Source organism: Triturus cristatus, chromosome 12 (assembly GCF_964204655.1).
Source record: "Triturus cristatus chromosome 12, aTriCri1.1, whole genome shotgun sequence".
Classification (NCBI taxonomy): domain Eukaryota; kingdom Metazoa; phylum Chordata; class Amphibia; order Caudata; family Salamandridae; genus Triturus; species Triturus cristatus.
In genome coordinates, this window is record NC_140595.1 from 195,298,231 (window position 1) to 195,314,445 (window position 16,215).

The following is a 16,215-nucleotide window of genomic DNA, read 5'->3' on the forward strand; positions in this document are numbered from 1 at the left end:
TTAAGGGGGCAAATATCTTTGCTGCACACCGCGCGTTTTACAAAGCTGCAACTCTACCCCGGAAACACAAAGTAACACCACTACTAATTACGCGCACCGCGCGTTAGACGTTGCCGAGTTCAAAATTAAATGTCGGTAAGCCACTTGCATTACCAATACGCGCGCCGCGCGTCCAAAAACCAATGAACTGCCCACGAACCAAACACGCTACTTCGGGTTGCTAATTAACCCGCAACTGCCCTGCGCCGGGAATCTAAGACGGCAGTAAAGGAGGGCGACCAACCTACCCCTAGGATCGGGGGGGGGGCCAATGAAAAAGGGAGAAGGAAGGAGTTATATCGGAGAACTTTCCTGAAACAACCGAAATCTCAGCGGCATTAACAAGACTTACCGCACAACATACAGGAATGAAGCAGCAGTGACGCTATAAGCGGAGCAGTCCTCTCGCTTAGACGACACTCACCCAATGCACTCGACCTTGGCAGGGAAAACTACACGTACAACGTGCGCGGGGAATCAGGAGTATAGAAAGGAATCAACCAGGCAGGAAACAGGATCTACGAAACTGAAAGCCAAGCACTGGCTTCTTGGCAACGCCCCTATTTAAGGAGGGAGTGTACACAAAGTCCGCCTCTATACACCACAGACAGGGAGCGTCTGCAAAGAGCTTGCCCTCTTGTATTGAACTTTATTGTTCCCAAGCAGCCAAGAGGTCAGACACGAAGCCCGAGGGGTAACAAGAACGACATAGCCAAACTCAATAGTCAAAAAAGGTTCAAACACAATAATCTTACGGCTAAAGAATCAGGCATTCTGAAAACCATCGCACAAAGAACCAACATAACATGCACTAAAGCCGGCAAAGGAGGTGCTTTAGTCATCCTGAACACCAGCTATTACAACACCCAAGTATTAACACACCTACAGGATTCTAACACCTATATGAAGTTGGAATCTAACCCTACGGAACAGTACATGGAAATCTTACAAATCATTGTCCAAAAGGCCGTTGAGAAAGGCACCATCAATGAAAAAGTCAAAACATTTCTAATACAACCCAACCCAAAGAGTCCCTCATTGTTCATGACACCTAAAATACATAAAAACCTGACCAAACCACCTTGTCGACCGATTGTAACCACTCGTGGGAGCCTACACGAACCAGTGGGAAAATTCTTAGACCGCTATTTACAACCGAGCGTCAACACCATGAGATCTTTCATAAAAGACACTACTGATTTCCTACATAAACTTAACCAAACCACCATCACAGAAGATGAAGAAATCACGTAATGTACAGTGGATGTCAACTCACTATACACATCTATTCCTCATCAACTAGGATTAGAAGCTATTGAGCAAACATTACTACATACCGATTATGAACACAATCTACAAGTTTTTCTAATGGAACTCATGCAGTTCACCTTGCTACACAGTTACTTCAAATGGAAGGATGAATGGTTCCAACAATTAACAGGAACTTCTATGGGAAATTGCACCGCACCAGCCTATGCGAATATTTTCATGAATCGCTTTGAAGAAGATAACATCCTAACAGTACAACCATGGAAAAGTCATCTGAAACTATATCTTAGATTCATAGATGATATCTTCATCCTATGGAAGGGTTCTGTCAACATCTTACAAAACCAACTAGAAAAACTTAATCTAATAGATCAACGCATACAGTTTACCTTTGATATTCATCCGCAATTCATTACATTCCTGGATGTAAAAATAATCAAAAAACCGACGGGATTTAAAACAGATTCATACAGAAAGGCTACGGACAGGAATAACACTCTTCACTACTAAAGTTTTCACCCACTACCCCTCAAACAACACCTACCGTACTCACAAATGCTTAGAATTAAGAAGAAAGTTTCTAATGCTAACAAAGCCACCGATCAACTAGACATACTCACACAGAGATTCAGGTCTCATGGATACCCAGACCAGGTACTGCAACAAGCAAAAGAGCGCTGCTTAACCAAGAGCAGGAATGAATTACTCAGTATTCAAACCAAACCTACCAAAGATCAACTTACAGTTGTTTCCAAATATTCCACTATGAGTGCTTCTTACAAGCGCATCATCAAAAAACACTGGCAACTACTCAAATTGGAACAGGATTTCAACCACATCTTTGACCTAGAACCCATTTTTGCTTACACCAGAAACAAGAACATTGGCGAAATTTTACAACACACCGAATCATGTACACCCTCCATATTTAAGGGTACAATACCGTGCTGGAATTGCAACAACTGCAATAGCATTATTAGAGGAGAATACATCACACATCCCATGAAAGGACATAAAATCAGAATCAAAGCTACAGCAACATGTGATACCACCAACGTTGTATATATGCTCAAATACCCTTGCGGTAAAATTTATGTAGGGCAAACTGAAAGGAAAATAAAAATTAGACTAAACAAACACAAGTCTAACATCAGAACTAAACAAATGAAATCCACAGTGACTCAACACTTTTTGGAGGCTGGACACAATATCAGCCAACTGAGATTTTGCATTCTGAAAGTAATCCAAAAACAAGAAGGAAGAGACAATCACAACTTTTTATTACAGCGAGAAAACTATTGGATTTGTCTTCTAAATTCTATGAAACCTTTTGGCATGACCGATCGAATGGAATTTTTATGTTACCTTTAAACATCAGATGCTAATACTGTTCAATTAATATCTTTCTTACTCATTGCTTCAACCAAAGTCTGGTTAATCACCATATATATAGTTCTTTTATATATTCTTTTATACATTCTTTATACTTTCATATGATCGCTCCTATTATCATTGTTCACACAAAATGCTCTGTTCTTAGGTGCCTCCACCGCATTATAATGATTTCCTAGCAATCCACTTTAAATACACTTTTCGTTCACCAGACCCGATATTTTATCATCATTTGTAGTCCGTTATTCATGTTTACCCTTTAACCCACATACCAGGATCCGTCCCTTTATGTCTACTATCTTCACCAAAACACACGTTATATTCACCCTAGCACGCCAACTACGTTATCCACAGTATCGCGAGAAGTCGTTTTGCTAACGACAGACGCTGCGAGTTTCCTTCACCACCAGTATTCGGTAAGCGTCATTTTATCTATACTACCCCGAGTTCCCCACCGTTTTTTCGGTTAGCACCACACATAACCTATCCGTACACATCCGAAGTTTAGGATATTTTATGTCCAATTTACTGCTAGTTTTATTTAGCCAGTATGGCATCAAGAGACTAAGTCACACCAGTTCGGTTAACTAACTTTATCTTCACGCTCTGACTCCATATAATATCTACACGGCATCATATATTAATCACCCTTCATAACCTCTTCTAACAGTTCACTTAGCCACAGTTAGCGTTTATCAATAATATCACGCCGTTAGACACGCCGTTCACTTGCACTCAACTCTAATTCTCCTGATATATATATTTTTGTTCTGGATAGGTATTTACTTGATCTACAACTTATATATTGTCTAACACCTCACCTCACATCGTCGACACTAGCATGATTCACAATATGTGGGCGAGGATTCCCCCCGTGTATTATGTGCATCTTTTTCATTTCAATCCATTATTTTCAGAACATCCCCTGACGAAGGCATATCGCCGAAATGCATTGGGATCGTATATAATCATGATCACTCAGGATTGTATGTTACCTACAATGAATTCTGGGAAATGAAGTTTATGATTTTTGTCAAGCGACAAGAGTCAATAAAGCTTTCGTTGAAATAAACCAACAAGCCTTTTTTCACAACATTAAATACAACAGTGAAACCTCTTAGAGGACTTATCATCAAGTGCCCGGGGGACATACCCCACGTGCATGGGGATGCACCAATATCATATTATTCACACTCTCGTTCGGTGAGTGATACCCCGGAGCACGATACAACTATTGCAACAAGTTCAACCTAAGGAAAGGTAGTGCGCGCGCCACACCCTTTTGTAAACTAGGAAGTTATCTGCTGTCTGACATTAAAACTGGCCCTATCTTCATGCCATTAGCAACATTAATGCCAAAAACATGGATTGATTTACAAACAATGTGTTAAACAAATGTTAAGGAAATGCATGCCAGCAATTTAGTTCCTCTCTTATTTTCAAGTTTTACTTATTTTTTCCTTCCTCAAGAGTTAACTATTTAATCATGTGTTTCTTTCTGTATTTTGTTTTCGGTGCATACTTTGAGCCATGCCATGTGTTTCTGAGGGGCTTTGAATGAGAGCTCTGATGCTGACCCTGAAACCAAACCAAAGTGATTGTCAGTGAGTGGGTTGGCCTCTCTGCAGAGCACACAGAACAATAGTCATGTATTCCAGTTGTAATTGTAATTTTGTGAAAATGTGAGTGAAGGGGGTGCATGGATGGCAAAATATTTACAGCGCTAAAGGAAATACATTGCTTGAATGTGAGTGAGTGCAGTGGATGTCTGGAAGTGGTAAAGTGAGGGAGATGCAAGGAAGTGCATTCTGGGAAGAGTGAAAAGAGGGTGCTGAAGAGGAAAGAAGTGGTTGAAGATGTGCAGATGGGCGAGATGTGCAGAGAAAAAGGACATACTTGCTTTCTTTTAAAACGTTTATTTTGTTCATAGACCATAAAAGTGCAATACAATACATTTCATACAAAGCATTTTAAGAAGCCAATTAAAATGCATTAAAAACCTGTTAAGAAAATACCTGACAGGGTATAATATAACATTCTTTTTAAAATGTCAAAACAAACATGAGTATGCATTTAGGACCAATACAGAAAAAGCCTATGTCTATTCCAGTATGGGCAACGTGGTCCACTGTGCTGGTTGAGATCAGAGATTATTTGCACACTCATGGCCGATTGGGTATTGGCAATTAGACACAAAACATAGCAGCTGAGATAATAAAAGAAAAAACAAAGGAAAATAATATTCAAAACGGTTAAATAAAAGAACATATGAATTAGACTCATACTTTCAGCAAATGCCTTCTGGTTGCCCACATGTGGCCCAAGAACTTAGCAACAGAAACATCAATCGCCGGGCTGTGGTCTGATCTCAAAATACAGAGGGCTTAGGCATGGCAATGTGTGCCCAGTTGCTTGCAAATTGGCCTCAGCCATTTTCCTCTCGGGCAGGAATACTTTAGACAGACAAATACATGGGCAATAGACTCTGTTTCAGAAATACAGCTTGGAAAAGACTGTGAGTTAGCGGGTGACTTTCGCTAGGATCCAGTAAATGTTTTCAAGGGGATGGAGCCAAATCTAAACTGAGTATAAAGTTTCCTATCCTGAGGTATAGTAATAATTTCAAAGTATTGTTCATAAGAGCCAATCAGTTTGAAATTCATAAACTCTGAAGTTAGACGGCCCCACGAAGAGCTCGAAAGTGAGCCCTGTACTACCCAATCCCAGTAGTGTTTCTTGATTCCGTCTTTGCTAGGAAGCAATAATGGATCCTTGGTTTCTCAGTAACCCTCTAGTCCTATCGCGCCTAACAGGGATTTCACACTACAAATCCAACCTATCTTATTAGATTGGTCGAGTTTGATAACTTCCTTAAGGGCAGCATTGTACGAGGACAACTTAGAGGTGGACCTTATGCACTGCCAGAACAGTAGGGGACATAACTTGGCCTTCTCAGTAATAGTGGCTCTGCCCAAATCGAGCCATAGTGGGTGGAGAGGTGTACTTGGTGGTAGCGAAACCATGGACCTAAAGAACTTTTTCTCAGAATTCAGTAGGACTTCCATCTTTTCAAAGCCCCTCAATTCAGCTCCATAAAGTGCTGAACCTCCAGCTTTATCCTCATAAATCTGAAGAGGGGCTGCCTCCGGTTTAGAAAAGGAGGTGCTGTGTTCATTAATCAGAGCGCCTACTATTTGCCTAAGTTTATGAATCTGCTTGGCTACATGGAGCTTCCACGACATATCCACAATATATCTTCTGAGATAGTAAGGCCCAGGTAGTCAAAAGTGCTCACGCTCTCCAGGGTAACACCTCCTAATGTCAGATTACCTGTGAGGGTTAAGCAGTTAGAGCTTCGTCTTGATGGTGTTGACTTCTAGGCCACGGGAGTCACAGAAAGTTTTAAAGCGATTTAAAAGCAATTGGAGCCCACTTGGTGTTTTAGATACTAGCAAAGTATTGTCTGTGAACAATAAGGTTACCTCTCCCATCCCCCCCACCACCCTGGATTGGGGCATCCAAAGGGACCTCTGAGAGAAACTCAACAACCTCATTCACGAAAAGACAGAAAAGAGTAGGTGCCAAAACACAGCCCTGGTGCACCCCCCTGTTAATTTCTATTGGGTCAGTAAGCTGGCCTTGGCAGCCCCAGGGGACTCTAGCAAAATTTGCCTCATGAAAGCAGAAGGTAAGTGATAGGATCTGCAGAGGAAGGCGCTTATCGTTTAAAACATGATAAAGCTTGTTTCTGGGGACGAGGTCGAAGGCGGTCTTGAGGTCGATGAAGGTTACATAGAGGCTCTCCTGACCGATGACCACTGTCTTGCAAGTCAGGGGAAGAAAACGAAACACCAGGTCGATAGTGCCCTGTACCTTTAAAAGTAGTGCACAAGCAAAAACTTTTTGAATGCAGTCTATAAGACTGATCAGTCTGTAGTTGCATGGTAAGGATCTGTCTCCTTTCTTGTAGACAGGGATCACCTCTGCTCCCTTCCAGGAGGCGGGTATTTGGGCTACCTCAGTTATTGCATTGGCTCGGGCCAAGATATAATTTTCCCAGTTCTCACTGTCATGTACGAGCAAGTCTCCCGGAATGCCATCAGGGCCAGCAGCTTTAGCCTTTGCAATGGAGTTAACACAGGTCTTAATTTCGCTTTTAGAAAAAAAGTCTGTTGCTGTGATAAGGATAAGTCCATGAGCGGCATCGTCTAATTCTAATTCACTGGACCCAGAATACAATCGGGAGAGGTGGTCCTGCCATGCATTAATAGATATGTTAGTGCTGGGAGGTGAGGGCCTGTTTACTTCCCCCCCTAGTGACTAGGAGCCAGAACTTCTGTGAGTCCCTCCCATCTCATGCCTCCTTGATCAGTGCCCATCTATCTTCGTCCCACTCCCTTTTGGCCTTCTTTTGTGCAAACTTATACGACCTCCTTAGTTCCCTCACATGGTCGGGGACATATATATTTAACATAAAGCACACATAACTAAAGGCAAAAACTCCTCCACAGACCTCAATACTATTGAAATTTCTAAATTGAAACATTTTAAAATGTTATTATTTATAACAATTCTGTGTTGTTACATCTCAGATAGAAACCAAAATACCGGTCTGGTAGCAGCACACTATGGGAATCACAGAAATTTATTTTACGTGTTCCCTTTTAAAGAGTCCCCACAGAGGGGCTTGGCCAGGATGGCGAGCGGGTAAGACGTGTGTCTTGTTCGTCTACCCGCTCCCGTCCGCCTGCTGAGTCACTACCCAGCGCTCCCGATTAGCCAAGGACCCCTGGTCGTGAAGGGGAAATAGCTGGAGTACGGGATGAGCTGTTGACCCAGTGGTGTAGCGTGAAACGCCCGGGAAATGGCGGCGCAGACCCTGGCCTGCACAAAGGGGAGTGTCTGGAGGTCGAGCTGAGTCCGGAGCGAGCAACTCTGTGGAGCCCCCGGGAACACCTACAAAGCAACAAGAGCCACGCTAAAAACTCCCCCTGGCGAAGGATTCCACGCCTGTGAGCCATGCGATGGAGGTTGCTTCGGAGAGGACTGCACAGAGAAAGCCAGAGAGCACGGCCGTAACGACGGAGACCGGGCTGCACTGCGTTCCATAGAAGCACGGCTGTAAGAGGCAGCGGCGCTGGGGAGGCCCCATGTGAGGCAAATCGGAGTGAGAATTTCTGTCTGGCAATGGGTGGAGGCGTCCCGGCAAGACGAGGAGGGCTTGAATGACGTGGAGCACGAAGGAAGGGGGAAACACCCTGCTCTAGATCTGCTTCTCTCGGTCAAGTGCGGAGGTACCCCAAGAGTGAGGGCAGAACACGATAGTGAGTGAGAGGGGCTCCAGGACTACAACAGGTGCTCAAGCAAGGAGAGCACAAAGAACGCAAGAACCAAGGAGCTAGGCCTGCTTCACATCCACCTCCCACCGTGAGAGCACGGAGGACGCAGGAATCAGGCGGCTGAATAACGGTGGTCACTAACGAAGGCTATCACAGAGGCTAGTGGCTCCGGTAGAGACACGAAAGCACTCACTAGCAGGTGACAGGAACGCCCAAAATGGCTGCACTGCCCTGAGCCAAGGAACATCCACTGAGCCCATATACCCCGAGATTGGAGAAACGGAGACATTTGGAGGAGGAGGGGCAGGGAGAATCTGGTCCACAGGCTGCATGGGCGTCCATTCTGACTGCGAGGGGCCCCGTGCGCAGAGGTGATAATCCCGAGGCAATATCGTATCCGAGGATGGAGCAGGAGGGAGGCGGTTGGTAGGGCACATTGCGGGAACAGACAAATCAGTGGCACAGACCCTACACCTGTCCAACGGAAGCATGTCCCACTACCGAAGCGTTGATCTAACTGCACTGAAATTAGACCAGCAATGTCTACAACACGTGGCAAGAAAGATGGAAACGTGAAGGCCCTTTTTACTAACCAGTCACACCTACCTTCTTGGAGCAGCTGTTCTTCACCCTCCGAGAAGATCTGCAAGCCCTTAGAGGGTATTTTTCAAAAGAAAAAAAGGAAGTGGTGCAGGACCTTGACGCAGTGGGCGAAAGAGTTGCTACCATGGAGGAACATGAATTGGCCCGGAATGAAGAAGTGGAACAGTTGCAGCAGGAGGTACTTGGCCTCCGGGCCCAACAGATAGATTTCCAAGCCCTTGCGGAAGATTTGGAGAATCGTTCCCGAAGGAATGACATACGAGTCAAGGGCGTGCCTCCTAAAGAAGAAGGAATGGACATCACTCTGTACCTCCAAGGCCTCTTCAGGCACATCCTACAAGAGCCGCAGGACTTTGACATTAAAATAGACAGAGCCCACAGGGTAGGCCTGCTAAGGAAAGTGCAGTCGCCTCCCCCAGATATCGTGGCATATTTACCAGACTTTCGGTTAAAAGAACAAGTACTAAGGAAAGCGTGAGATGCCCAACCACTGACATATCAGGGCCACACCATTGCCCTATACCAGGATCTAGCTACGATTACACTGCAGAAACGGTAGGATTTCCGGGCAGTTATGACTCATCTCCGAAATCAAGGCATCACATATTCATGAGGACACCCCTTTCGACTTATCTTCAGGTCGGACAGTAAACTGCAACAAATCTTGTCTTTGCAGGAAGCATGTTGCATCCTTGATATTGAGAACCCCCAACAGGAAGACTTGGAGATAGGCGACAAAAAAATCACAAAAAGAACGATGGAGACGTGTCCGAGGAGGCAGAATTTCGGAAACGGCGTTGAAACCAGACTCGGAGACAATAGCACAGGAGAGACAGGCCATCCTGAATTCCCTGTCCGACGAGTCCTGCTCCAAGGATGGTGTTTGAACTGATACGGGGGTCAGATAAGTGAACAAAGCTGTGCCGGGCGGAACTCAAGGGAGCGGGCGGGGTGGAATTTGTTGGCCACAATATGCATCCTACAAACTGGTTTACCAAGGGTACGCGGACAGGCTCTGCAGATCCTGGACTATTTTGGGGTATACTTACTTTTGTTCTAGTTAGAGTTAGGGGGGCTGGGAGGGGGAACCAGTGTCCAGAGACTGTGAGCCTAGCGGTATTCATGCATGCTGTTACAGAACAGGCGGGAGGAGAGGGTGAGCAAGGAGAGTGGGGCGGTGGGTTACGACTCGGGCCCAGATGAGCATTGAAAGCAATCACCTTAAATGTCCTGTGAGGTAGTGAAAGTCCTCCCACTTAATGTAAAGGGGCTCAATAATCCCATTAAAAGAAGAGCGATTGTCTCCTACTTAGAAAATTCTGAGTCAGATGTGTGCCTCCTACAGGAGACGCACTTATTGCCCAAAGATTAGCAGCGAATGCACTCTAGGGCGTTTCCTCAGCAGTTCTCAACTGTAGAGAAGAAAGCGGGAGTTGCCATCTTGATTGCCAAACGTTGCAAGGGGGAGGTGAGGCATAAAGTGACTGAAATAAAAGGGAGGCTGCTGGCGTATACAATCCAATTTGGTGACCAAACTTCATATATGCTCCCAATACAGGGCAGGAGGACTTCCTGAGTGCGGCAATAGCGGAGATCATGGTCCCGCAAACCCGTATGAAGTTGATCGGAGGGGACCTGAATCTGATTCTAGATACAGACAAGGACAGGTCTAAGGCTAGCTTCAATCAGAAGGGGGAGTGATGGCTACAGGAAATAGGGTTGGTGGACTTATGGAGGGAGGCCCACCCCCATATACCTACTGTGGAAACACGGTAGATTTCTGAAAGAGCCCTGGCATCACAAAATGGATGCCACCAGCACAGACATGCTGACCGAAACTCACAGTGGAGGAGGCCCAACAATAGGCATCCTGTCACAGGGAGGTGTCACCACCTTCCAGACAGGATTTAGTGTATTGGGGCTGGGTGGGTGCACTCCTAGAGTGCTTTGAAGTCCTGCACTGTGCATATGCCATCTCAAACCGGTTCAGGGACTACCTGTCCCTGCTCTGGCGCGAAACTGGACAGAGGAGTGGTCATAGAGCTAGTCCCTCCCCTACCTTTAGTATAAGATAGGGAATCCTTGCCATTGCAAATCAGATATCCCTGGACGACGCTCTACAAGAAGAATCCTGGCCCTTCGACATTCCACTACCTTTGGAAGACTGAAGAATCTCCCTTGGAGTCAAGGAGTGACTCCTCTGCTTGGCAGGCACCAAAAACTTTAATCAACGGTCGCAAACTTTCTTGCTCCCGCCGGAGTCCGAAGTCCCTGCAGCCCAGGAAGTGGATTTCCTGACTTTTCGACGGCCATTGTGAGTCCCCAGCAAAGCTGTGGCGAGTGGACCCCACGAGTGACGAGGAACAGCAGTACCTGGGTACCGTGCACTATTGTCGAGTGCAACCCCTTCACGACGTTCTACGAACTTGTGCATTGGACCACGTGTGGCCCAAGTCTCCAGCAGGTTTTGCACCGAAAATCAGAGGTCTACCCCGTCCCGAGTGACCGTGGGCTCCTGTAAAGCATTTCCTCACGAGGCGTCTTTGCGAGCACTTGCCCGTTGGCTTGTGGGTCCCCCGAAGATGTTCCTATCAAACCAAAGGGCTCCCCTGATTGCTCCAGGCCTGCCCTCACTCACCCTTGCTGGGTGAGTCCCTCAGACCTTGCTGGTCTGCACTGCTGACTTTCTTTGATTTCCACAACACTTGCTGTTGCCAAGGCTTGTTGGCTCCAATCCGGTTGCCGACACCTCAGTAAGCTGCAGACGTCGTGGGACACTCCGAATCCAGCTCCTGGTCATCGTCGATGCCTCCTAGACCTCGTGGGCGAAGAGTCAAAACACCCTTGATCACCTGAAATCACCCGACATCCGTGGGCATCCATCTTCCTGGCCCCGGGTCACTGGCAAGTGACTGTGAACACTGTCTTTTCTGCTTTCAGGTCATCTTCATCTTGAATCCTGCCTTGGATTCCACCGGACACTTCTTCAGACTTCTCAAGCAGCAAATCTTCATTGGTTTCCATTGAAAACGACGACGCGACCCGACACCTATGCACCCGGCTTCCCTGGGTGAGGTAACTCATGCACTCCGGTGCCCTAGTGTGTGTTGTCCCTCAAATTACTTACCTTGTAAGTGGCTTGCTTGTAGACTTCCTCGAAGTACCCTAAAACTTTAAAAATCCAACCGCGACTTGCTCCATTGAAAAAAATAGGGAACCCGCGGCTGTGTTCTCACACTGCATGCGTCTCCCGTGGATCTTTTACTTACCTGCCTTGGGTGGATTAATGAAGCCCCAGCGATTCTACAGGCCCTAGGCCTTGTCCCCTTGCAAGTCGACTTTCCTAAACCTCTTTTTTAGTATATGGTCTGGTACGCCCCTAGGGCCCCAGCCATATTTGTGCTTAATTTATTGTGAAACGTTGATATTTGAATGTGTTCCTGACTTCTCATCTCATAAAGAGATTAGTAGAGTGTGTCTAGTAATAAATACATATATATTTGATTTATATACCTGTGTGGTGTCCTTTCATTTGGTAATTCAAGAGATTATAAGGTAAAACAAGCTGCTTTACATTCCTCTGAGACTTAGCCTGAAGGCTTCTCTCCACAGCTACCACTAGGATAGCTTTCTTTAAAAGGTTGTCTTAAACCTATCCACCATAAGAGTCGAATTGGCCTGGTGCAAGGTGGCCACTATAACTAGTGACCAGCATATGCCAGGCCAACTTCTCACAATCAGTTATTGGAATATTTCTCTCCACCATAAAAATGTCACATAAAATTCAGAGAAGCTCTTATCGGAAGAGCCAGAATCATATGCTTTTTAGATCATATAACCTGAATTTGCGAACTCCAGAGAGTAATTTGCTGGGAGAAAGTCTCAGAGCCGTATTCAAACACTCAGCAGACATTTCCATCCGGATTTATTTGCTCCTTTGAAGTACTTCCCCAATCAGAGACGGAAAACGGGCCATTCTTGCCGGCCACCCAACAAAATATTTGGAAATGCTTCAATTTTTAACACTACTCATTTTTCATCGGTTATATTCGTGGCCTTTTACACCAACAATATAAAAATATACAATAATGGCACATGTTTCGCACCATTAATTTGCAGTAGGTTTTTCAAAAGTGCAAAGACAAAATATATCACTTCAGGGTCTTCTGATGAATCTTGTCGAGATCAAAGGCGGTGGTAGAGGGGATCTGGAGCTGGGCAGACCACTCTAATCCAGAGGCCCACGTATGTTTTAATACCATTTAAGTCGTTGAGGACAGGGTAGGGATCCATAATTTTGTGTCTCCATTAGGCTTCTCTCGTTCTGTAAGAGCTCAGTTCTACAGTTTCCAGGTGCACTCTTGTGTTATTGGTTTCAAGGTATAAACACTACTCGGTCGGCGGACACCATGCTATAACATTACATCTACCCACACTCTTAACTGATGTTCTCTTGCGAGTGACCCTAGCTGTCCACATTTATACTCCAATATCAGTGCTTAATTTGTATAAAAAAAACAAGCATTGGCATAGCCAATAGGTCTCGCCTTTGGGACCTTATAAGTGTTTAGTTATCCAGCACAATATCCTTAGTGCAACAACATCAACTGTTGCATAGCTAAACACTTATAAGATCCCAAAGGCGAGACCTATTGGCTATGCCAATGCTTGTTTGGTATAGTATTTAGATAACCAGCTTCCTACAAGCACATTAGCATAGGACAATGCCTACTACTCCTCAGCTGCAGCACATATTTCTACATAATACATCACATCAAACGTGTGCAATAAGCATTTTCCTCAGTTCATCCTTGTGGAGAGAGGTTGCAAAATGTTTTTTTTGTGTGTATTAAACCTTGGTGCAGTGAAAAAAAAGGCATAGGTGTGACACGTCATCGGGTAAGGGTCAATGGTTACTTAAAACTGTGTGCATTGTCGTGATTATATAATTTGCCTTCATTAAATCAAATTTGACATCTCTTACAATATCCAAGTGCCAAAATGTTGCTGTTGATACCGCTGATCTACCATGGGTGAACCATATGCCAAAACATTGCGTCTAGTATAATAGGACCAGCTTTGTCATGGTTGCCAACCCCCTCCCTCCCCTCCATTTGCCCGGGTTAGCCTTGTTTATGCCAAGACTAACCTCCAGTATGTCAACAGAATAATGTTGCCAACAGACCCCCTCATGCCAACTAGTTCATATAGTATGCCAACATCAACATTTTGCCACAGGTGCGACCTCTGCTCTTACATTTGAATTCTCCACTTCTTTTAACTGTATTACTTCGTCTATTAGAGCCAAATTGCTTGCCTAATTTTATTTGATCCCTAAGCAATGCTTTAGGTGCCTTCCTTTCAGGGGCACTCAAGCGCTATGGCCTCCCTATTCAGCAACCTAAAGGACATGTTGGGCAACTGAGAAATGTTGTCCAGCATATTCAGTACTTGAGCTAGGATTTCAGTATCCTAAGGGGGAATTGGCCTTTTCTCCATTTGCTGTCTTTCAGTTCCGTGCCATTTATCTTGCCCATTTAGCACATATCTGATAGGTAAGAAACCACTGACCTGGTGCTAAAGGAAAATAACATTTCTGTTCCCTCTGCTCAAAAACCTTGGATGTATGGCTTCACCCAGATTAAGCAGAGAAGCTCTAGTCCATTTGACACTGCCATTCATATGGGTAGACTTATTACAAAGTCAGATGCTATGAGAATGTTATAGATAACATCTCACAATTGAAGGCTTGCCAAGGAGACTCTGGATCACGTTTTCTTGATGCGGCATTGGAGAGGGGCTCTACAATAAACAATTTTTTCACATTCGGTCTACAAAACTTTCCCTTGTCTTTGCTCTAGAGACATTTTCTTTTGCAAATTGTCTGATTCTCAGTTAACTGAGGATTGGTTTCATCCTATATTTCCTTGAGGATTTGGGGAGGTAATACTTCTAGACCCATGCAGCCTTCAGCTGAGTACCCTGCTCTGCAAAGGCTTAAATCTAAAGCCTATCTCTTTTCAGGAGAATTCCTAAAATGCCTGTGGCCAGGTGTCAGAATAGCAGATGGTTTTAGAATGTTCCTTGGTTGAAGTTTTAGCACTTGTGTGATTTGAAAGATATTGACCTATTGCATTGTGTTGATCATCCCAGCGTTTGAGCAGCTTCTACGAAGAGGGCTCATGGTTGTTTAATTTTTCATGGTGTGAACTAGATGGGGATTCATTTGCTGAGATGCGGAATGTTTCTAAATTATTTGAAGAAGTTAGTCAAATTAATGGCTTCCATTTTCCTATTACTCTGTTTAAAGGGAATACAAATGCTGTGCTTCTGAGCCTTGCCTATTCTTAAAGCCTTTACACAACTGCTTTTTTAACATGTTGACACTCAATGCAGGATTTCTAATAGCCATTCTATCGTCCAGAAGAAAAGATCAAATTCAAGCATTGTCAGATTACTCTACATATCATAATGTGACACTTCTATTCGAACGTTCTTTTTTCTCAAAGAATGTTTTCTGAATTCCATGTAAGCCAAACCACTCTAAGCCATTGTAGATTTTGAGGCAATAAATACCGTTTGCTTAAGTAGGTGTTTATAGCTTAGGGAGCTTGTGGTTTCCAAACAACATATACATAGGTGAAGAGAAACCTCTTTACCACTAGTTACGATGCTTCAAAAACATTTCTATGATATTATTATTACACATTTTACCATTGGAAAATCATAGAAAATGGCTCTGGTAAGAGAGACTCATAGCACATCTTCTTTTCCTTGATTCTATTGCTTGAGTTGATTCATTTTTTGAAATGGTAGTGGTTCGGTAAACCTTTAGGTTATACTTTCTTTCTGTGTGTTTGTTCATCAATTTGATTTCCTAAATGTGGTTTGCTCTCTGTATCAGTAAGTTACTCTCTTCCTAATTTCGTCTATGACCCTATCAATCTCTCTCTTGGTTATTTCTGGAGTGTGGCTGTATCTTTCTGAGGTTTTACTTCTGTGTCTCTTGCTCTATGCCTAATGTTAGGTCATAAGTAACACAATACATAGGGCCATTACGATGTAAAAATTAGCAAATTAAGTTGTCGTAGTTGGTAGCGTGTGTCGAAATGACTCAAAGAACTCAAGTTACATTTTAAGTGATTAACTGGTTTGTGCTTAAAAACATTATTCTAAAAGACAGTATGACATGTGCAGCCCAATTTGAGCAAAAGATAATCTAGTTGGTAAATTTGAATTAAGACGCATAAAAGTTTCATGTCTTTATGGTGAATTATCATCTTTGTTCTCTTTAATGGAGAAGATTTTTTATTGAAGGGATGTTCAGTCTCTTATTTGAGATATTCTTATGATATATCTGAATATGTTTGTATACTGTGGTTACTTTGCAGTTTTTCTCTGGAGACGGGACCTGAAATATCAACTCTAGGCTCCATTTTATCCATACTTCCCCAGAAGGGCACTTTGGCTCCCAATGATCGACCCACACAAGTTCAGATCATCTTTAGTTCCAAGAAAGAAGTAGAGATAGTGGAGAAACCAGTACTGCGCTGTCAAGTAAGTTTTGATCTCC

General features: G+C 44.1%; 1 protein-coding gene across 1 annotated transcript in view; it reads left to right on the plus strand.

The window, feature by feature from the left end:
- The window catches only part of HYDIN (HYDIN axonemal central pair apparatus protein), a 2,467,744-nt gene that overhangs the window by 1,813,849 nt on the left and 637,680 nt on the right, over positions 1-16,215 (plus strand). The window contains exon 56 of the mRNA XM_085640020.1: positions 16,034-16,199. Coding sequence (XP_085496146.1) covers positions 16,034-16,199 — 166 coding nt within the window. The remainder of the gene's footprint in view (positions 1-16,033; positions 16,200-16,215) is intronic.